A 25,090-nucleotide genomic window follows, 5' to 3' on the forward strand; every position below is an offset into this window, starting at 1 on the left:
TTGTGGGCACTTGAAAGCGGGCACGCTCACTACATATGATGCACAATCGACATGAGTCGATTTTATGTGTGCAAGCCCTATATTGTGTGGGGCTGTGCTTGTGTGTACGAATGGGCACTGGGTCATGGGCATACAGTTACACACATTACATCATCGGCCGTGGCCCGGGACACCGTGTAGCACAGAGAGTACTGTCTATCAGAACCGACTGACCGTGCATTCGTTTCGTTTTTACAGAAACCACGGGACATGCAGTGTGTAGTGATTGTGGGCACTGAAAAGCGGGCACGTTCACTAACTTACATGTGATGCACAATCGACATGAGTCGATTTTATGTGTGCAAGCCCTGTATTGTGTAGGGCTGTGCTTGTGTGTACGAATGGGCACTGGGTCATGGGCATTACGGATACACACATTACACCATCGGCCGTGGCCGGGACACCAGAAAATACATTTTCAGATTTACCTGGGGCGTCGTGAAAACGGCGTTTGTGTGCAAGGCAAACGGGCATTGATGCCGATTTGGTGACTGCAAAATACACTGGCACGGTCGCGTATGTTGGGACTGTGCGAGCGAGACATTTTAGTGAAATCCGGCCAGTGAAATCCGGAGAAGCTGGCGGCAACAGTGGCGAGCACCTCGTGGTGGAGGGAGGTTCCGGGCTCCGCTGAGCACGCCGCTTTTCACGGCGCGGCACTGCAGCGGGCGGAAAGCTGCAGCTTCAGTAAATGAACGCCAGGCGAGTCCGCAGAGTCACCGTAGGCATCAAATCACAGTGATGGCAGCCGCCATCGACGAGAGCTGAAGCTGCGTGATCCTCACAGGCAGGAAACACAAGCACGTGGTCCCAGTCGCTGAGCGGGGCTCTACACGAGCCACAGGAGGTGCGAGGCATCTTGAAAAAGACGCTCGGCTCTTTTAGTGGTGGAAAAACTGTGTGACGCGACGGCGAACACACACACAAAACACACACACATAATGTAAAGGATATTCCACGCCGGAGAAGCGCAGCAGGGAACGGCGGCTGAAGGCGGCGATGACCAGCGGCTTCAGGTAAGAGGCGCGTCCTGCTGAGGTGCTTGTTCCAAACGGCTGTGGCGGCTCGAATCCAATCCAACGATGCGTGTAGCTTCGTGAATTTTAGAAAATCAGAGTGGGAGACAGCTATGCTTGTATTTATAGGCCTAGACCACGCCCGTTTCGGCGGGAGATGACGCAGAAGGGCGCGAAGCGCCCTCATTGGTCAGCGTCACTGGCCTCGCATAGGCTGTGCTTTTCTGGCGGAGCAGCCAATGGGTGAGCGATTTTGCTCCGCCTAAGGTTGTATGCTACAGAAAAGCGTTTTACAATATTTTACAAAATTAAGGATTAATTTTTAGGCTTCAATCTCGAAAAAGAAATATCTTTCCCGTAGCGTCTTTCGACGCAGTACGAGAGAACTCTACGTAAGAGAACTGGGAAAGCAATTTGAGGGTGGTTTTCCCCATCCCCCATATCACCTGGGCAAACAGTATAAAGGAAGGTGTGCTTGCTCTATCGGGCTCTCTTTTCTCTGGATGCTGAGCTGGTCTTGAGAGAGGCTCTCTGCCTCCCTCTCTCTCTCTCTCTCTCTCTCTCTCTCTCAGGTAACATTTTACATTTATGCTGGGTACAAATGGTTTAAATTCTCATTATATCAATGTTGTAACTATTTTAAGTGTAAACATAACCTTATTGCACATTGAACCTTTTTAATTCATGGAGTCAGATTAAAACGAGATAATTGCATATGAGAACATGTGTCTTATTTAACCAAAATTCCTTTGAGACGCTGGAAAGACTTGAACACGCTACTTGAACACCGGCTATTTGGAGACCGGAAGTTGGGCCGAATAGTCGGCTTTTACACATATTTAATATAAATATAAATTAGAGGGAATCATTTTTGATAAATGTTCAATATAATAAAGGTCTGTGTAACAAATTATTAACGAAGGAATTATTTTTACCCCGCCTCCCCCCCCTCCTTTGTCTTTGCTAGGTGATCATATAAAAGCCAGTAGTAGTCTTCTGTCACGCGAGAATAGCGTAATCAAAGGTAGCCTAGCCATTCTCATCAGAGTATATTTTTTAGAACAAAATTATCATCCAATCACAATTCATTATCGATTAACTTGCCGTTAGTGAAGACACGAAGATGTCAAGCAGAATGTGTGTACAATTAACGGGGATCTTCAAAAAGAGTTTATCAAGTTATTTTGCATAGTCGGTTGTGAAAAAGAACTCAATGTAGTATTGCGCTGAATGAGATACAGCAGAAGCGCTCTCTCAGACAGCGCCCGATCTCGAATTCAGTTCTCTTTGCGCCTGAATGTTCAGACAAAGTTGTAAATTAAATCCTGCGTAAATACAGTCGGTTATGCCTGTCCATCCCGTCCTGTAAACCACCAAGATAAATCTGCTCACCCTACATATATATCAACTCCGTCCCTTAATTTAGAGTTGATGTAATGAGTATTTTGTGAATTGAGTTCATGCGACGAACAACCGTATAAGTCCAAAAAAACAAAAATTGAGATAACCATGTGACTTGAATGTATGTGTGCTACTTTGTATACAGAATCACTTTGGGCGGGTGTTCCCGCGACCAAAGCTCTGTATTTTGAATTTTAAAATAGTCTCACGTGGAAAAACCGTTTATGTCCACTAACGAAAAATGGAGACGCTGGTTGCTTTCATGTCCGCTGCGGACATTAAAAGGCAAAACCTCGGCAAAAAAAGGAGAACGAACATTTATGAATGGAAGGACAGAGCAAGGAAGTATTTAAGGGATGCTGGGAAACCATATGTGAACCGGAGAGGAGAGCAAACACGAGGAAAAAGTCCACCGAAAGAGGTGAGTGAAAGAACTGTATACAAAGGATCTAAAGTTAGCGGTTACAGTCAGAGGGGCGTGTAGGCTACTGGACGTTGTCTACTAACTTTAGAGTTCATATAGCTCACTCTGTTTAACGGATCAAGTCATGAATGAGTCGAAATAAATGCTGTAGGCTACTCCTTATAACCACGGATAAATTAATCGAAACATTTTAGCTGTGTTTGATGTCCCTAACGTTGGCTAGCGGGATAATGTTAGCTGGCTAGCCAGTTACTTTGTAGCTAGTTACAGGGGCATATTACTGGGCGTCTAACGTAACTAAAGTTCATACACCTCAGACTGTTTAGCGAATCAAGTCATGAATGGGTCGAAATGAAAGCTGAGAAAATTAGGGGGCGTTAAAATTCAGGGGATGTTTTTAAGCATGTCTCTAACGTTACTCCCTATAACCACGGAGAAATGAATCGAAACGCTTTAGGTGCGTCTCTAACACCAGCCCAGCTGCGTCACATAGGCTAATGTTATACCATTCATTGATTGTGTTATACGTACTGCTGGCAGAATTATATATACATAAACATATGTAAATTCATCCCCAATCTTTAAGATGTTTAGAGTAGAATTTGATTGCTTTATGTCTTCACTGAAATTGGTAAAAGAAAAAAAAATTGACGTTTAAAATATTTTGATATAATTTTTTAATCCCCTGTTACCATTTAATGCAACACTTTGTTTTGTAATATTGTATGCTATGCTATGTTTGTTACTTGTTATATAATAAATAAATAAAATAAAATAAAAAGGTAATAATAAAAAAATGCATAGGCTAACTTACTGTAAGCAATTCATATGTCAACAGTATGCAATGCATTACAATGTAGGCCCATGAAATAACCAGTGAATTTAATACTACTGTATGCCTTCAATTCACTAAGACTGCACATGTGCCTGATCACTGTAAATGTTGATGATCTGCATCAAGTAGGCCGCCATGTGCATTACAGACCACAGCGAATTGGTGCCCTAAAAGGCATACACATTGGCTTATTCATTCTCCTAACCAAAGCCTACTCACATACTTAATGACCTTAACTTGACACCTCTACACGACGGCTAGCCTACTACGCTATGGTAAATGTCTTTTTACTTCTAGCACAAGGTGAGTCGCAGGCGACCACGTGGGCCTGACACTGAGATAACTAAGAGGAAGTATACCTTCAAGTACCATGTGCAACAAGGAGGCCAAAGACTTGCTGTTTGTAAGCTCACATTTATGTCAGTCTTTCAACTGACCAACAGTCGCCTACAGGCAAGTTTTATATAGCCTAGCGTTTTCCGTTTGTTAACTTTTTATTACATGCATGATTTTAATTAGATACATTGTCCATTACATATTTATTTAAAGTTACTTATCTTTGAAAAGGTTATTCAAGAAAAGTTAGGCAGTCAGTCTGAGGGAACAGAGCAGGTAGCAAAAGTCAGGTCTCCATTAGAGGACTTCAGAGGAAAACATAAGAAAAAAAAATCTTGAAGGACCTCATGCTCTTGTCCTGTTAGTTTTTAAAGCTGCACCAATGTCAGCATCAGTTGCCCTACAACATTCCCTGATCTAATGGTGCACTGGACGTTGGCATTATAGGGAGTCTGGTGCTTTGCCACCCTATAACGCCAGCGTGCATGTACCGTAATGGTTAGGATTAAGCTCACTGTTGTTGCCCAGTCAGGAAACATATTTTTGCACTTTGAGATCGATATCAGAGGTAAAGTGCTATGCAAATGTGATGTATGATTATTCTTTGTATCATTACAACATGATACAAAGGTCATGATCTTATTTGGAATTTGGAGCCTTCTAGACTGAGAAAAGCCAGAAAATTTATTTTTGATTTATGGGGATGAAAGACAACAACTCCCAGATTGCAATGCTAAAACGCACACATCAATCAATCACATGTTTAGCATTCATGTAAACACTACATTCAGATTCACAAATCGGAATGAATTCAGTTAGATTGAAACAAAAGGTGTGCATGTAAACAATGACGATTTTTGCGTCATTGAGGACTTTTTCCAGACAAAAAATACATAAATCTTTCATCTCAGGGGGATATGAGGGAGGAAAGCATGGTAATTCAAAAATACTAAAAAGAATTAGGTTTTCTACTGATACAAAGCTTAATGCTAAATCCTGAAGTATCCCTTTAATGACTGTATGTGACAAACAAAATCGTATAGTTTAGAGGAAAGTTTAGAATTATACATTAAATTAATTTTATTGTCACAGAAACAATACAATTGTGCAAAATAGACCAGCATAGTTTATTATATTTCCCTTGTTCATGAGTTGTGTGTTTTTTTTTTAGGCCTCATAGTATTCATCCTGCAGTGAGAGAGGGAATAAGAGAGCATATCCTGAGCTTCCCACGCCAACCGAACCACTACTCACGGATGAAGGGAGATGTGGAGAGGGAGTACCTGAGCTCTGATTTAAACCTGCTCCGCATGTTCCGCCTGTACAAGGAAAACAATCCAACATCCACTGCAAAGTTTTGGCTCTATAGGGACCTCTTCAAGCAGCAGAACCTCAGTTTTGGGCAGCCAAGAAGTGACACTTGTTCGAAATGTGATGCCCTGTTCTCTAAATGAACAGCTGCTACAACAGATGGAGAAAGGTTGAAGATTGCAGCCGAGAGTGAGCTTCACCACCGGAAAGCTGAAAAAGCGTACACCCAGTTGCAGGCTGACACAGAGTGGGCCAAAGCCAATGATGACTGCCATGTCATTTGTATCGACATGCAGGGGGTAGTGTTCACGCCAAACCTGACACACTCCAACGTATACTATCAACGGCAGCTGGCCAACTACAACCTCTGTATCCAGGAGATGGGCACTGACGATCCTCCTACAATGTGGCTCTGGCATGAGGGCATCGCTCACAGAGGTTCCATCGAGGTGGCAAGCTGTCTTTTGAAGTGGGCAGAAAAATCTTTCGCTCCCCTAGTCCAGGCAAAAGAACGGAAGCTCATCATCTATAGTGACCGATGCTGTGGGCAGAACAACAACTGGCGAGTCCTAAACCTCATGGCCCTGCTCGTATCTAGAGGGTACTTCAGTCAGATAGAGCAGAAGTTCATGGTGTCTGGTCACTCCTTCCTTCCCTGTGACCGTTCCTTTGCCACGCTGGACAAGAGGCGTAAGGTGTCCACACTCCACACGATGTCGCCGAGATGATCCGTGGAGCCAGGCAGCAGCATCCATTTCAAGTAATTGAGATGAAATGTGCGGACTTCAGGCAGCTCCCTGATGCAACATTAAAGCGACCACCTGGCTTCCTAATCACATCCATGATGTTGTTGAAAGTGACAGGTAAAAAACTAAAGAGTTGATTTTCTGAGATTAACAGTGTTGGGGATATGTGCATGAAAAAATTATCTTTATTGAATTTCTTGTTGAATGAATTGAATTTCAGCTGCTGATCCATGGTGTGTCCACACAAAAGGAAACCACAGCCTCTACGAGGGATGGAAGACCTGGCTGATCACCAAACAAAGGAAGAATCAACCACCTCCAGCTACCTTGTTCTTCACCACGTATGCTCGTGCTTACAATGACCCTCTACCCATCAAGAAGGAGAAGCACTGTGACCTAATGAAAATGCTAGCCTACATGCCAGCGGAGGCCCAAGAATTTTATGGGACATTAGAATGTGTAGAGTAGCCTAGTATGTGTTGGTTATGTGCAGGGTAAGGTGGGGTATATTGTGTAAAATTAATCATAATAGTAGTTGTAGCTTATCTTGTATGCCTTATTTTATGATGTATAATAGGAATATATAGGTATCTATTTATTTAGTGAATTAATGAATGGGGTAATTATTTATGAAATGTATTATAAAAGTTAAAGGAACAAAAAATTATTTTTGTCAATACCTATGTATTGTTCATTGTTCGTACTGTATTGTCCGTGTTTTTGTTCTGTGATTTACGTTGGCAAAAAATAAAATAAATTGAAAGAAAGAAATGCTTAATATTTTCTTTAATGTTCTGTTACTGTATTAAAACTAAGATAGTAGATAAATGGTTTAAAGTGATATGATGAATTGGACTTATACTGTTATTCCACATTAACTGGACATATACTGTTCTTCCACATTCCAGAAATGTAAATTACTCTAACTTTTATTTTTAAGATTGATACTAAAAAAACTTATCTCATTAGAATTGGTAAGCTTTTGTTGTCTATCTTCAAGTAAAAAATAAAAATTATAATCAAGAGTCCAAATAAAAAAAAAGTATTATTCAAAATTTGAAAATATGGACTTATATGGTTCTTCGTCTCATACACACAATTATCAATAAGAATAAAATCCTATAAGAATAGGCTACATTTAAATCAATTAAAAAGTGTTTATGTAAACATAGTGTCCATCATACCAGAGTGTTTCCAGTTGGCAGTTTGGATCCTCCATCAGTGCAGTGAACACTGAATCTCCAGGGTGATTGTAGCTCAGATCCAGCTCTCTCAAATGTGAGAAGTTTAAACTCAAAGCTGAAGCCAGATGAGAGCATCCTTCTTTTGTCATCATACAGCCAGATAATCTACAATGACAGACATCAAAGGCATAAATATATATACATTTATATCCCCTCAGTTTTATGACTATTTTATATATATACCTCAGATTCTCCAGTTTACATTTTTTCTTCAGTGCATCAGAGAGCAGCTTCACTCCTGAATCTTTCAAGTTATTGTTACTCAGGTCCAGTTCCTTTAAGCAGGAGTTTGATGACTGTAGAGCTGAAGCCACACTTTCACAACACTGATCAGTGAAATTACAGATGGACAATCTAAACAGAAGAAAAAATGATTGAACATTCTCTGTATGTTTTTTTTTTTTTTTTTTTTTTTTTTTTTTGCAGGGAGGGTTTTTTGTAACAACCTAAAGAGAACTTATACAGAACGTTCCCTGCAGGTTATTTTTAGGTTTTACTAAAGTGAACCTTCCCAGAACATTATCCTAGTTAAAGTAAATAAGTTAATAAAATAACTGTTTATTTTATTTATTTTTACGTCTGTGACTAAATTTTATATAAAAAAACCTATATTGTACTGAAGTCATTGTTATTTGGTGCTGAAATTATGTCTACATAATTTTGGTACACTTTTGGTGCTGGGTTATTGTGGTACAGTGACAAGCTATAATGGCTCCTGAATGTTTTCTCCAGACCAGAAAAAACCACGCTTCAACTGATGCCTTCGATGTCTTCTATTTTTAATGTCTTCATCTCAAGAACCAGGACAATCAACATCACAACATCAAATGGACACCGTGAAAAAACTGAAAATAAACCAAAATTACAATCAAATTCGTGATGAAGTGATTTTTCCATGACGTCGTTCATTTAGCTTATTGAACTGAAATCAACACAGTACCTTAAATGATAAATAAATGATAACCAAGATATATGCAAACATACCGTGTGCCTTCCAATCAGGATTCAGGAGACATTAGGAGACATTTTCTGATCAAACAATTCTCAATTGTACACAGGTCTCTCAATTCGTGTGTGACACCTCGTGTTTCTCTGTTTTTTCTGTGTTCACGCAAATAATCAAATCACATGACCAGTACGTCTTATGTTACTCGTTTTCTTCAGTAGGTGTCACTATTGCCAAACTATCATGCAAATCAAATTCCCAAATAAGTATTCAAGTATTATACAACATTTATAAAACAAAACAAACAAACAAACAAAAAACTTTCAAAAGGTGACACAAATATTCAGCAAGAAAATACACTATCTGCGACAGCTACACTGCCACCAAAATTACAAGGATTTATGTCAGTAATATTGTGATCAAATCAAAGAAATCCTGCAAATTTCCTATAAGCTGTTACTTAACTTTCATTCATCTTTCAACACCTTCACAACCAGTGTTATTTGACCTTTATTAGAATTACACTATTTTAGATGTCAAAACTAATTAGTCTAATCCCATTTTGTGGTTTCACTCATAGCTTAAGAGTTGTTTTCAACTATTACTACTAATTTTTGGATTGGTCTTCATTGTGAGCAGATGATTAGGCGTCAAAGGCTCAACACTCTTTGGGTTATTTATTGTGTTAGTGGTAAGCGGCCTACTATTTACAATTGACATTGCCTCATAGAAAAATGTCCTTAATGAAGTGTCATCCAGTCTTCCTTTAGCTTGTGCCAGAACAGCGTTCATCACACTCCTAACAGTCCTTATTTGGCGTTCCCACACACCTCCCATGTGGCTTGCTTCAAGAACATTCATAAGGAAGTCACATTGTTTGCTTGCAAGAAAGGTAGAGATCCTCTCTTGGTCCATATCCTTCAAACCTTTCTCCAGCTCATTCTTAGCTCCCACGAAATTCGTGCCTTGGTCGGATCTGATCTGTCGCACGGCTCCTCTGATTGCTATGAAACATCTTAAGGCATTCAGAAATGCATCGGTGGAAAGATCTTCTAGCATCTCTAAATGTAAAGCCCTGGAGCTCAAGCACGTAAACAACAGTCCATACCTCTTGAATTCCTTCCGACCTTGTTTTGTGTAGAAGGGACCGAAACAGTCGATACCAGAATACGAGAATGGAGGTGAGGGTTCCACTCGGTCAGCTGGAAGGTCGGCCATACGTTGTTCTTTGACTGATCTACGCAGCTTTCTGCAAGTAACACAATTTTTTATGTTCTTGGCCACTACGTTGCTTGCACCCAATACCCAATATCCACTGGCTCTGAGCTCATTCAAGGTTTGACCTCTGCCTTGATGTTGAGTTTTCTTGTGACAATGGTCAAGTATTAGTTGTGTGACAATACCTTCCTTAGGAAGAATTACTGGATGTTTCAACTCAAACGCTGCGCTAGACTTTCTTAATCGTCCTCCAACCCTGAGCAGTTCATTCTGGAGGATGGGATCAAGTTGGTATAACTTGTTATTCTTTGGCAGCTTAGCAGGGTTTTGACTGAGCAATTTCAGTTCTTCTTCAAAGGCTTCTCTTTGTGCTGCCTTGATGAGCACAAGAGCTGCTTTCTTTTTCTCCTCTACACTAATGAACCCTGAATTGTCTTTGTTCACCAGTCTTTTGATCCTAGCAATAGTATTGAGGGCTGTATTCCAATCTGAGAATCTTGAGAGTCTTTCAAGAAAGCTACCTCTTACACAGACATCTGTTTTCAGGACCTTTACCTCAGGGTCACCTACAAGAAGCACTGGGGATTTTTCATGAGTGCTAATCTCTCGTTCCCATAAGAACTTGGGACCTATCAACCAACTTGAGTCCATCAGGTCTGCCACCTTGAGACCCCTAGACGCACTGTCTGCAGGATTCTGATTTGTTTCCACGTAGAACCATTGTCTTGGATCTGTAGAGTCTCTTATCTTCTGTACACGATTAGCTACAAAGACATGGAAGCGCCGGGCTTCGTTCTTGATATAACCTAGCACTACCTGGGAATCGGTCCAATAAAAATCTTCATTTACCTTCAGATCAAGCACTTCCCTAAGAACATGACTTACTGCCGCAGAAACTGTAGCTGCGGTCAGCTCAAGGCGTGGTATGCTGAAAACTTTCGTAGGGGCTACTCTGGCCTTTCCCATGACCAGTGCACAATGTACTTGTTCATCAGCAACAATCCTGATGTATGAACACTGCCCATAACCATCACTGCTGGCATCTGAAAAATGATGCAGCTCTATTTTCTGGATTCTGCCAATATTTCCAGGAATGAAGCATCTTGGTATTTTAACCTTTTGGAGATTCTCCAAGTCATGGATCCATGTATCCCATTTTGGCTTCAGATCAGAGGGAAGAGGTTCATCCCATCCTACCCCTCGTTTGCACATCTCCTGGAGCACTCTCTTCCCAGTCAAGATATAGGGGGCGAGAAAACCTAATGGGTCGTACACACTTGCAACCACTGACAGAATTCCTCGCCGAGTGGCAGCCTTTTCATTAAGGTCAACTTTAAATGAGAATGTGTCAGTCTCTATGTTCCACTTTACTCCCAGTACACTCTGCATTGGAAGCTCATTGTAGTTCAGATCTACATCCTTCACTACACTGGCACGTTCGCTCTCTGGAATTGCACTCAAGACTTCTCTGCTATTGGACACAAACTTGTGTAAACGCAGTTTTCCCTTAGCCAAGGCTTCTTGCGCTTCACTAACCAACTTGTTGGCCTTCTCGATGGTATCAACGCTGACAAGTCCATCATCCACATAGAAATTTTTGCGAATGAAGCTTGCTGCCAGTGGGTAGTCCGTTTCATATTTGCTGGCAAGATATTTCATGCCGTAGTTCGCACAGCCCGGAGAGGATGCAGCTCCAAAAATATGCACTCGCATGCGGTATTCCTTGGGTTCCCTTTCGGTGTTCCCTTCTTCTCACCATAGAAATCTCAGGTAATCACGATCATCTGGACTGACATGAAAGCGATGGAACATCTTCTCCACATCACAAACAATCGCAATCTGATGCTCACGAAATCTGCACAACACTCCAATTAGAGCATTTGTTAAGTCTGGACCTGTGAGTAAGTGGTCATTTAGAGACGTACCTTCAAATTTGGCTGAGCAGTCAAATACAACTCTTATTTTTTCTGGCTTCCTGGGATGGTATACCCCATGGTGCGGAATGTACCATGCATTGCCTTCTTTTGGTGTGCCATCTGCTTCTTCGGCATCACCATCTCTAAAGACACTATCCATAAATCTCACATAGTCTTCTCTGTACTTGGGGTTTATCTCCAGTTTTCTTTTCAAATGTTTCAAACGAACCGTAGCAAGCTGCTTATTGTTCGGTAATTGAGGACGCTCTCTGAAAGTTAAGGGCATTTCCACATGTCCTTCTTTGTTGTGTTGAGTCATTTCATCCAACTGTTGAAGAAATTGAATGTCCTCCTGAGATATTGTCTTTTCTCTTGAGTCTGTATCCCGAAAATCTGCTTCTAACGTCCTGATTACAGAAGCAGGTGTGATTGCTGGGAGTTCCTTCACAGAAATGCGATGACAGAACCCAGCTACATTTCTAGAGCAAGTATGGAGTGTTATGGATCCCACTATACTCCATCCTAAGTCCGTCTTGACTGCATACGGTTCGTGATCCTTCCCTGATATTACTTGGGTTGGCTTCAGAGCCCTTGGACAATCAAAGCCAATTAGAAGCCCTACAGGACAATTCAACAAATCTGGCATTTTGTCTGCAACACTGAGCAGGTGAATCCATCTCTGAGCCTTTTTGCAAGTAGGTATGCTTTCTCGTTCCAAGGGAATATATTCTCGAGTGTATACAGGTGGCAACTCGATGTACTCTTGCAGACTATAACCTCTCAATCTTAGTCCAACTGCTCTCTGACAATTCTCTATTGAAGCTCTATCAGTCATTGTGGACAGCTTTAATTTCACAGGTTCTGTGTTTGCTTGCAGTTTATCACAGATGTCTTGATTGATAAATGTATTACTGCTCTGCGTGTCAAGCAATGCGTAGGCTAAAATTTCTGGGCTGTCCTTTGTTGCACAAGAGAGCCATACTGGAACAATCATCGAAGTGTGATTACCATTATCCATCTCCACACTGCATAAGCTAGTGGAAGCCCTTTCATCAGGTGAAGCTTCTGGCTTTCCTCTTTGAGAGCGTTCTTCATGAAGTGGAGAGGGGTGACTCTGCCTGCAGATGTTGCAAGTAGCACGCTTTCTACAGTTTTTGGAGACATGGCCGACTCGGAGACAACCAAAGCACATCTTGTTGTTGATGACAAATCTTTTCTTCTCCTCAAGAGGCATTGCCGCAAACCTTTCACATTTGAAAGGTTTTTGAAAGGATCTATCTCCGCTCCTCAGTGAACCCAAACAAACAGATGAACTAGAGGAAATGACTAGCAGTATGAGCACCATTTTCTCTAGTACATTAGAAATTGTTGCACCAATTAGATTAAAAAAGGTTAGAGAGAAAACTAAAGCACCATGGTACAACAGTGCTACGCATGTTATCAAGAGAGAAACTCGTAACTTAGAGCGCAAATGGAAACAAACTAATTTAGAGGTCTTTAGAATCGCGTGGAAAGACAGTATGTCACGTTATAAAAAGGCTCTAAAAGCAGCCAGGGCTGAGCATCTCCGCAAACTAATAGAAAATAACCAAAACAATCCAAGGTTTTTATTTAACACTGTGGCTAGATTAACAAATAAACAGACATCACCTGAACAAAATATTCCGTTACATTTTAATAGTAATGATTTCATGAATTTCTTCACTGAGAAAATAGAAAGCATCAGAAACACAATTGTAAATGTACAATCTTTGACAGCGTCTTATGATTCAGCCTCAATTATCGCCCCTCAACAACAACTACAGCGCTTTACAACTATAGGACAGGAAGAGCTAAATAAACTTATCACTGCATCTAAACCAACAACATGTTTATTAGATCCAATACCCACTAAACTACTGAAAGAAGTGTTACCTGTAGTGGAAGAGCCTCTTCTCAATATTATTAACTCGTCTCTATCTTTAGGACATGTTCCAAAAACATTCAAGCTGGCAGTTATAAAACCTCTTATTAAGAAACCACAATTAGATCCAAATAACCTAGCAAATTACAGACCCATTTCAAATCTTCCATTTATGTCTAAAATACTAGAAAAAGTTGTGTCCGCTCAATTGTGCTCTTTCTTGCAAGAAAACGATATCTATGAAAAGTTTCAGTCAGGATTCAGGCCACATCATAGCACAGAAACTGCGCTGGTTAAAATTACAAATGATTTACTTTTAGCTTCTGACCAAGGCTGTATCTCAATACTAGTTTTACTCGATCTTAGTGCTGCGTTTGACACTATAGATCATAAAATACTCTTAGATCGACTTCAAAATTACACTGGTGTTCAGGGACAGGCATTAAGCTGGTTTAGATCGTACCTATCAGACCGTTACCATTTTGTCCATTTAAATGGGGAAAAATCAAAGATAACGTCAGTAAATTATGGAGTGCCGCAGGGATCTGTATTAGGCCCCCTGCTATTCTCAATTTATATGCTGCCACTTGGTAATATTATAAGAAAACATGGAATAAGTTTCCACTGTTATGCTGATGACACTCAATTATATATTTCATCTAGACCAGATGATAACACTAAATTATCTAAAATGACAGAGTGTGTTAAAGATATAAAATATTGGATGACGTGTAATTTTCTTCTATTAAATTCAGATAAAACGGAGGTATTACTGATTGGTCCAAAAAACTGCCCACAAAACCTCTTACAATACAACCTTAATCTAGATGGACGTCCTGTTACTTTATCCTCTACAGTAAAAGACCTGGGTGTTATACTAGACCGCAACTTGTCTTTTGAAAATCATATTTCAAATGTCACAAGAACAGCCTTTTTCCACCTTAGAAACATTGCTAAGCTACGTAATATGCTATCAGTTTCTGATGCAGAAAAGTTAGTTCATGCATTCATGACCTCAAGACTAGATTACTGTAATGCTCTATTAGCTGGTTGTCCTGCATCCTCCGTAAACAAGCTACAGTTAGTCCAAAATGCAGCCGCTAGAGTTCTTACTAGGTCAAGAAAATATGATCATATAACACCAATTTTATCATCTCTACACTGGTTACCTATTAAGTTCCGTATCAATTACAAAGTATTGTTACTGACCTATAAAGCCCTAAATGGTTTAGCTCCTGTGTATTTAAGAGATCTTCTATCGCCATATATTCCATCGCGCTCTTTAAGATCGCTAAATTCGAGGCTTCTGGTCGTACCTAGGATATCTAAGTCCACTAAAGGAGGGAGGGCGTTTTCACATCTAGCTCCTAAACTCTGGAATAGCCTTCCTGATACTGTCCGAGGCTCAGACTCGCTCTCCCAGTTTAAAACTAGATTAAAGACGCATCTCTTTAGCCAAGCATTCACATGATGCATCTCATACCTTTTATACTACAGTTAAATCAGATCAAATGCATTCATATTAAGAACAGCAGCTACGCTAATTATTTCCCATCTGCCTTTTTTTGTTGTTATCTCGGGACGCCTGTCCCGAGATAACTCAAATAGAGTTTGTCAGCTCCAGTTAGTATCCAGCCTCTCATGGAGACTTCAGATGCCCCAACGCCTGTGATGAGACGACTCGACGCCTGTGAAGAGACGACCCAACGCCGGCGATATGTTATGCCCTAAATTTCATGATTAACTAACTGTATTTTTGTATGTATATTTTTGAAATGCATTTTCTGTAAAGCTGCTTTGAAACAATGTGTATTGTGAAAAGCGCTATACAAATAAACTTGAATTGAATTGAATTGAACATTTGTATATAAAATGATTTTGCTGACAGCAGACACATTCTATTTGTCTCTTATCCTGAGTGATAGAAGGGCTTAGATTGGAGCATTTCTCTCTTTCCAATGCACTCTTTGCAATGGGTTTAACATTTTGCACCAGAGCACTGGCCTTGAGACGTTTCTGCTCCTTCCCAGGCCTTTCATCTGCATGTTTTAACGCAAGTAGAGAGGAAACAGGATTACATGCAATACGTGCCTCCTCTGCCACAAAGTCTGAAAACTCACTGAAGCTTGGGTATGGCTTTTCTTCATCTAGTGCTTTAGTGACATACCTATTCCAACGAGTTGTTATCCAGTCAGGAAGTTTCTGCAGCAATTTCTGGTTTTCTTCACAATCGTCCAAGACCCTCAAACCTTGTACATGAGGCATTGCATTTTTGCAAGAGATGAGGAAATCACTAAACTCCCTTAATTTCAGTGATTCTTTGGGTCCAAGTTTTGGCCAGTCATTCAGCTTTGCTCTAAACGCTCTTTGAACTACAAAGGGGTGTCCATAACACTTGTTCAGGGCATCCCAAGCTTGTGTGTATGCATCCTTATCACTCCTATAAAATGTTCCCTCTAGTACACTAAGCGCATCTCCACTTATGTACCTTTTCAGATAGAACAACCGATGTGCTGGGCTTGTACAGTTTGTTTCAATCAAAGCTTTAAAGCAGGTGCGCCATTCAGTGAACTTGAGTGGGTCACCTGTAAACGTGAATGGCTCTGGAGCTGGAAGTTTAGTCATTGCCAGGGATTCCTTTAGTGCTTTCACTAACAAGACCTCATCTACTTTTGTCTCTAGCTCATTTTCAGAGCAAGGTTGCGCTAAAGTTTCTTGGGAAACCTTGATGCATGAAGGGTTATTGTGGTGCAGTGGAAGCTGACTTGGAGGCATAGTGCTTCTTTCTTTAGCATCTCCTATTTCAGCATTCAATCTTGATTCCTCTTCTGCATACACAATGTATTCAGCTTCTATTGCTTCAAGATCCCTTTGCTCCTCCAGCATTTTTAACCTCTTTCCTTTGAGCTGAGATTTCTTTTTCTCTCTTTAGTTCAGCACGTTTTGCAGCTAAGCGTGCCGCTGCTTCCGCCCTTTTTACTGACATATGACTTCCCTGCTGACTATCTCTTTCAGCTCTCGACACAGTTGATCCATAAACTGACCTGGCGTCATCTCTTTGCAGTAACTGAAGGAGTGTTTCTTTTACAGCTTCAGCATCAAACTCCTTAGTGCCAACTTCTGCGCAACGTCCTTTCAGTAGTGCAGTTATTTCACTAGTAACTGAAGTGCAGCTATCCATTCTCCTTCTTATATCTTGAGATGGGACGTTCAGTGCACGTACACTCTCATATATTTGTTTTAACTCTGCTTCACGTTTCTCTGCCGTCACAATCATATCATCTAACTCAATTTTAGAGCACTCTTCTTTCAGCTTAGATCTGATGAACTGAGCTTCAGCTTTGAAGTTTAAGTATGTGAACATAAACTTTCGTTCTTTTTTTGCTAATTCGTCATGTCTCAACTCAAGCATTTTTTCTGTTGGACGCCTTTCTCTTTCTGATCGTCTAACTTCTTGCTCAACTTGTGATGATGATTCCTGGAATATCGTCTTATTAACTTCCAGATCTGCATTAATTTCAGCTAAGCGTTCTTCATATTTTTCTCTGTCAGAGGCATCAATTTCCATTTCTAATTTCCCCTCTAATTGTGCCTTTTCTTCTTCAAGAGCTTGAATCACTTGGTCTAAGACAAATCTCTCTGATCTATTTTGCTCCATGTTGCTAACTTGCTTTAAACCACACTATTATTTAGCTTTAAACACTGATAACAAGCTATAATATCATGTGGAAATTGCACATGATATTTTGTGGAAATTTCAATTATTAAACAAGTTACACATTTCTGTCAACTTAGAAAATTATCAAAAGCAAATATTTGTTACAACCATTTGCTAACAATTGTAACTTGAATAAATGTTAGTCAACCAAGATTGAGAATTCAAGCTGAAAGTATACAGTCTGACCTGTAAATCCAAAGGTAGCATCTCTTATTGACAGCTGAACTGTCCAAAAACATCGCAACGTTGCCACCTTGTGGCTGTCCGTCGTCACTGCAGCACTATTTTCTTGCGTTGCTCTTCCGCACGGCAAGGAATGCAGTCACGCGAAACGCAATAGAGTTTCAATACGACGAAATCGCGTTGCTTAATTAAATGGCGACGTCTTCATTTCCACCAATGGCTGCGATTTTCCAACAGGATCGACTGGGGTATGCTCTTCACATCGAGGTCTGGCGATCTTTCCTTTTCCAAGACGAACTTTAGCACTCTTCCAGGCAGGGTGAATGCACGTTTTTTCACTATAACGGCTCCTGAATGTTTTCTCCAGACCAGAAAAAACGTTCATTTAGCTTATTGAACTGAAATCAACACAGTACCTTAAATGATAAATAAATGATAACCAAGATATATGCAAACATACCGTGTGCCTTCCAATCAGGATTCAGGAGACATTAGGAGACATTTTCTGATCAAACAATTCTCAATTGTACACAGGTCTCTCAATTCGTGTGTGACACCTCGTGTTTCTCTGTTTTTTCTGTGTTCACGCAAATAATCAAATCACATGACCAGTACGTCTTATGTTACTCGTTTTCTTCAGTAGGTGTCACTATTGCCAAACTATCATGCAAATCAAATTCCCAAATAAGTATTCAAGTATTATACAACATTTATAAAACAAAACAAACAAACAAAAAACTTTCAAAAGGTGACACAAATATTCAGCAAGAAAATACACTATCTGCGACAGCTACACAAGCCCATACGAAATCTTACATGTTAATGAATAAATGTAATCTTATTAAATGCTCCATATAATGATTTTTGTGCTTGGATTATTTCTATTGATTAAGCTACAGATAAAAATACATGGTTTGTAGTATTGATGCAGCAGTGCTGGATGATTACTGATGTATAGCAGGGTAAATGACATCAGAGTAAAGAAGTCAGGGACAAAACCAACAAGGAACGTTCTTTTTACGTAAAGAATACTTTCCAGGATAACCAACAGAGAACGTTAGGATATCTGTCTGTTCTGGGGATGTTCTGAGAACAAGAAACTACTGTTCCCAGGAATTCTGGGAACCAAAAATTGTTAGCTGGGGCAAAAGATTCAAGAAGAGCTTTCAGAGAGCAGTGTAACTTTCAGTAAAATGTGTTCATAAAGTGGTACAAATTTATCTGATATTATTCTTTGGGCTGAAATAAATTGTGACATTCCAAATATTTATAACAGTTGTCTCTTCTTTATATGTATAGGCATTATATATATATATATATATATATATATATATATATATATATATATATATATATATATATATATATATATATATACACATTTATACTGATACATTTATACTGATAAATGAAGGAGGGAGACGAGAACGCGCTGCCTGGATCACTGATTGGAACATTTACTTATAAATGGCCTGATGGAAGTGTTGATAAAAAATAAAGTCGTCTGCAATGTCTGCCGCAAAGAATTTGCATATCATCGGAGTCAACTCTAAAGTTAAAACGGAGGTACAACCTAGCACGTTCCGTGATACCAACTCTAGCAATCAACGTCATCTTCAAACCACACTGGAGCAAACACTGGAACGCAAACTTAGCAAACCTGCGTGAGTGAGTGAGTGAGTGAGTGAGTGAGTGAGTGTCTCTGACTACAACTTAAAAATTAGAAATTGTTGCTTTGTTGATTTTTTTGTGTGAAATGTGGTAAAAGGGCTGGATTTTTATTATTGAAGGTTTATGTTCAATTTCACAAAAAAGCCCTGGAATTGATATTGCACTATATTAACCTATTGGTCTCTGTTGCCTGAGTTTGTTTATGGCACATACAAGAGAAATAGTGTTGACATCGAGGGGAGTGTTAATTTGTTCATTGTATCCCCTAGGTTATAACTGTGGCCTGAGATGCCTTGTATGTACAGTGAAAATATTAGGTCATATTGTTGATTGTTATAGCCATTATTTGAACAGTGAAAATAATATGAAAAGAGTTTTTGAACTTTAATGTCACTAATGCTGATTAATCATTGAAATATTTAAAATACTTTCACAGTAAAAATTATTTTTGCGATTAATTTTGATGAATTAATCACAGAGTATGTAATTATTTAGATAAAAAAATGTAATCGATTGACAGCCCTAATACAGGTGCTGGTCATATAATGTAGAATATCATATAACATAGAATATCATGAAAACGTTGATTTAATTCAGTAATTCTGTTCAAAAAGTGAAACTTGTATATTATATTCATTCATTACACACAGACTGAAATATTTCAGCAATGCGGCGTGGCATGGAGTCGATCAGTCTGTGGCACTGCTCAGGTGTTATGAGAGCCCAGGTTGCACTGATAGTGGCCTTCAGCTCTTCTGCATTGTTGGGTCTGGCGTATCACATCTTCCTCTTCACAATACCCTATAGATTTTCTATAGGGTTAAGGTCAGGCGAGTTTGCTGGCCAAATAAGCACAGGGATACCATGGTCCTTAAACCAGGTACTGGTAGTTTTGGCACTGTGCAGATGCCAAGTCCTGTTGGAAACTGAAATCTGCATCTCCATAAAGTTGGTCAGCAGCAGGAACCATGAAGTGCTCTAAAACTTCATGGTAGACGGCTGCGTTGACCTTGGACCTCAGAAAACACAGTGGACCAACACCAGCAGATGACATGGCACCCCATACCATCACTGACTGTGGAAACTTTACACTGGACTTCAGGCAATGTGGATTGTGTGCCTCTCCATTCTTCCTCCAGACTCTGGGACCTTGATTTCCAAATGAGATGCAAAATTTGCTCTCATCAGAAAAGAGGACTTTGGTCCACTGTGTTTTATTAAATCCAGAGTCAACGCAGCCGTCTACCAGGACATTTTCAGAGCACTTCATGCTTCCTTCAATTTTCAGCAGAATTTGCACCTGCCCACACTGCCAAAATAACCAAAACCTGGTTCAATGACCATGGTATTACTGTGTGATTTCATGTAATATTCAAATTTTCTGGGATTTTGATTTTGTGGGTTTCATCAGCTGTAAGCCATAATCATCAAAATTATAACAAATAAAGGCTTGAAATATCTCACTTTGCATGTAATGAGTCTATATAACATATTAGTTTCACCTGTTAAGTTGAATTCTTGAAATAAATCAACTTTTTGATGATATTCTAATTATATGACCAGCACCTGTAAATAGATCAACTTAAATCATGCTGTAACATCATTCGAAACTGGCAAATAACAGTATATTTGATCATTTCCACTTTTATCCAACTCTGTATGCTGTTGGTAAAATTTAATAAAATATATATACAAAGAAATCTGACAAACAAACCTCAGTTTTTCTAGTTGACAGTTTGGACTCTTCAGTGCATCAAAGAGCAGCTTCCCTCCGGAATCTTCCAAGTTATTGCTACTCAGGTCGAGCTCTCTCAATGAAGAATTTAATTGTAGAGCTGTAGCCACACTTTCACAGCACTGATCAGTGAGATTACAACCTGAGAATCTAAAATAACAGTAAATGGTTAATAAACACTTTGCAGAATTCCCATTTAAATAGAAATCGCAAAACTGTTTGATCTTAACGTTAACAACTGTTACTTTGCCCTACACATCTCACAGCACCATTCATCACCATCATAGTTGATCTTCCTAGAAAAATAAAAATAAAAATACATAGAAGAAAATAAAGATGCACCGGTCCACCAGCCATAAATCGTAAATGGATGGTTTTTGCTCCAAACACATGATCGGACACTGGCTGGTTTTTAGCTTTATTTTAGCGATCTCTATTTCAGACTTGCACACAAACTACATTGCAATAATTTCCCAAAATGTCTTGTGTGGAAATATTATGAGGTCTGTAAACGGGACATTAACACAAGCCAATTGTTCAAGCCTCACTGTCTTGTGTTCTACCATGTCGTGTTGGATACTTTGCCAGATTTCTTTTAATCTTTCAGTTTTGTTTTCTCTGCTTCCCCTCCTGATTTCCCCAGGCAGTTCCTCACGAGCCCTGGTCTCTCTCTCGATCTCGGGGATTGCCTTTGTCTCTGCTCTGCTTCACGTGCCGCACGTGAAAAATGGTACAAATTTATCTGATATTCTTTGGGCTGAAATTAATTGTGACATTCCAAAGATTTGTATCAGTTGTTTCTAGGGATGCTCATATTGACCGTTTAACCGTTAACCGAAAGTAAAAATTTTGACCGATTAATACTATCAATTAAACGGTTTAAAAAAAAAAATATATATATATATATATATATTTCTAGCTTTTTTTGTTGTCTGTTTGCTGCATGGTAAAAAAAAATAGTATATAGCCTATATTTGTTAATTCACGGGGTGCGTCGGCACGCACAACCGCACGCGCCTAAAGACATATTTCGCTGAGCAAGCTAGATGAAGCAAGCGAAAGTAGCCGACTGTGTGGGACCATTTCGACAGAAAGGGCGAAGAAGTTACTTGCAAAATATGCTACGCGGTGTTAAAATAAAGTAGTAGTGCAAGTACAATGCAATAGGCTATCACTTGCGAAGCAAACATCCACAAGCGAAATGAAAGGCGCTTTCCGAAGTTGGCCACTCTAGCGATACGCTATCTCTGTATTCCCGGGACATCTGTGCCACCGGAGACCCAGACTAACCCCACATCATATAGACATGTAAAAAAGAAAGAAAAAAAGAACTAGACAAGCTGTGGATACAAGCTTCAACCTGATTCAGTGTGTTCTTGTCATCTTAATTTGCTAATTATTTAAGTTATTTAATTATTTAATATATTTAGTGTAGGCCTATTTTAGTTTTTTATATTATATATTATTTCATTCTGTTTTTCTCTGTTGTCACTGTCAGAAATGCTGCAGGTGCGTGATGTGGATCCAGGTTCTGTTGTTGACCTGTTCTGCATGCTGCTGTTTGCACGTTAAAATAAACCGTGAAAATTTTTGTATTTTTAACGGGTCACAGACACTCGTTAATTTTATTTTTATTCAATGCCATTTCAATATTGTAATCTTATCAGTTAACGGTTAATAATCGGATAACGAGCGGCGGTTGTCGGTCGGGAAAATGAACCGAAATGAGCATTCCTAGTTGTTTTTTCTTTATATATATATATATATATATATATATATATACATATTAAATCATAATGTAACCATCACATACTGTAAACTGGCAAATAACAGTATATTTGGTAATTTCCACTTTTATCCAACAAATCAACTCTCTATATACTGTTGGAATTTTTTTATAAAATATATATACAAAGGAATCTGACAAACAAACCTCAGTTTTTCTAGTTGACAGTTTGGACTCTTCAGTGCATCAAAGAGCAGCTTCCCTCCTGAATCTTTCAAGTTATTGCTAGTCAGGTCGAGCTCTCTCAATGAAGGATTTAATAGTAGAGCTGTAGCCAAACTTTCACAGCACTGATCAGTGAGATTACAACCTGGGACCCTAAAATAACAGTAAATGGTTAATTGACACTTTGCAGAATTCCCATTTAAATAGGAAGGTTGCAAAACTGTTTGATCTTTACGTTTACAACTGTTATTTTGCCATACACATTTCAAAGCACCATTCATCGTAGTTGATCTTTCTAGAAAGGATTAAAAAAAAAAATCGTTTAAAACAATAATAAATACAAAACAACGATAAGAAATACAAAACAACAGTATAAATAAAAGCAGAGAAAGTTAGAAACATACACAGTAGCACTACACACTAATTTGCATAATACCGACTGGAGTACTGTAATTATCACAATATTTATATACACAGATTCCACCACACTTCTTTCCAAAATACTCACATTAGATAGAAACTTGAAAAATTACATATTTTAGTGGCACTTTTTAATGTATTAATGCATTTTGCATGTTAGAAAATGTGGTCAAAAATCTGAAGTTCCCAATTATTCTAATCTCTATGGTAATAGAGTGGTGCATGTATGACGTCACTTTGTAGGCCAACTGTCAGTTCGCATCACGCTGGTTCCTTCGACAAAAACCCAATAGAATCTTTCCATAGGCTTTTGGATTATCGCTAAAAACAAGCTCTGTGATCAACAGAAGTTTATGATACTTAAACGTTTTGTCCATCAAGACAATTTTCACAGATAAAAAAAAAAAAAAAATTATGAATTTTTTAAGCCTAAATGCACTGAAGTAAAAAGCTAAAGTCAGGCTATATAAAAAACTAAACCACGATCGCTCGACTTCAACATCACTAAGCCTCCGACAACTCTTTCAGTTTTTATCTAAAAACATTTTCCCAGAACGTTTGAGTTAGAATAGTTTATAAGAGAACACTTATAAGCATAATGTTGCTGTAAACGTGGACTGAGTTTACCTGATCGGCTTGACAATGTTTAATCTCGTCGACAGCCTCTGTTGTCCCATTTAACTAATTGTTAGCAACCGAGTCACGAGAAAAAAATCACGAGTGGGGAAATACTGATGTATTTTTTTATGTTGTAGAATTTGAAAGTGTCTTGAGCTTTTGTTCACCACAGACCTTATTTCAGCCATTTAACCAAAAAACCTATTGACTTCGGGATGACATTTCTGTATTTTGGCCAAGCGGCAAAAATACAGGCCTTCCTTTCTCTCTCCTGAAACCAACACGGAAGTGACTTAAACTGCAATTCAGACAGCTAGAGACAGGCTGCGAAAGAGAGTCAATCCCATGTTAAAATGGCCATCTTTACAGCAGAAAAAAACTGTGGTTTTGGTCAATATAGCTAATTTTGCCCTTCATGCCAATTGTGAGGGGGGTGAATTTTTTATAACTCATCCGTTTAAATTATATTACGGTAAGCCTTAAAGTTCTGCATAATTAAGGGCGTGGCCACTTGAGTGACAGGTGGATTGCTGCTGATGTCACTACTAGCCGTTTGTCTGCTGTCTGTTAGCGTAACCGTCACGTCACATCAGCCAATACTGCCTTTTTGCTCATTTTCGTTTATAAATCGGAAATAAATCTAATATGAATCGGATACGTCCATTTGCACCTGCCATGTAAGAAGAAAGATCGGATATTCCCGTCAATGTACGTCATTGAAAAACATTTTTTAAACATTTCGCAGTAGGCTACAGATATATCTATAAAAATTAAACATCTCTAGTTGACTAGCAGAGTAGAAATTTCATTCGTTTGTGTTAAATAAGAGGCGATCTGGCGCTGAAAAGAGTTGCTTTTGAAATCATCCAGAGTGCTCGTTGCTGCTGCTATCAGTGACGGCGGTTCGTGCACAGACCCGCGTTTCAGTCCCGTTGTGGAGACTTTCTATTTGTTCCAGTGAAATCACAAAATAAAATGCACGCAAACATGTCCTTGGGTCTTGATAAACAATCTCTAATGAACACATTTGGTTAAAAAAATAAAATAAAAAAATAAAAAATAATATATATATATATATATATATATATATATATATATATATATATATATACGAGGGCAGATTCCAACCCAGAACCTCTATCATGATAAATACAAGTTCTACCACTAGACCATAAGTACACACTAACACTTTTAGCGGATCTGTGTACATTTTCACTGTCTTGAATTTTTTTTTACTATATAATAATTTTGATATAAGAATGAAACTATTGCATTAAAAATGTTTCTATGAATTCCATGTCAATAAATGAAACTTAAATGTTCAATTGAAATTGATTCTTGATGTCATAATGTTATTTTTTGTTCGTTTCACCAAGTGTAGTGTAAATGCAGACATCAGATATGGGTCACTTTTAAAAGAAGATGTAAGGGACATCAAATAAAAAGAAAACAAATTTTC

General features: G+C 39.0%; 1 protein-coding gene across 1 annotated transcript in view; it reads right to left on the reverse strand.

The window, feature by feature from the left end:
* Positions 1-25,090, reverse strand: part of LOC306987785 (NACHT, LRR and PYD domains-containing protein 3-like) — a 55,480-nt gene that overhangs the window by 12,832 nt on the left and 17,558 nt on the right. The window contains 4 exon segments of the mRNA XM_079592335.1: positions 7,293-7,457; positions 7,536-7,706; positions 20,622-20,792; positions 22,576-22,746. Coding sequence (XP_079448461.1) covers positions 7,293-7,457; positions 7,536-7,706; positions 20,622-20,792; positions 22,576-22,746 — 678 coding nt within the window.

Source organism: Phoxinus phoxinus, assembly GCF_949152265.1.
Source record: "Phoxinus phoxinus genome assembly, chromosome: 20".
NCBI lineage: Eukaryota > Metazoa > Chordata > Actinopteri > Cypriniformes > Leuciscidae > Phoxinus > Phoxinus phoxinus.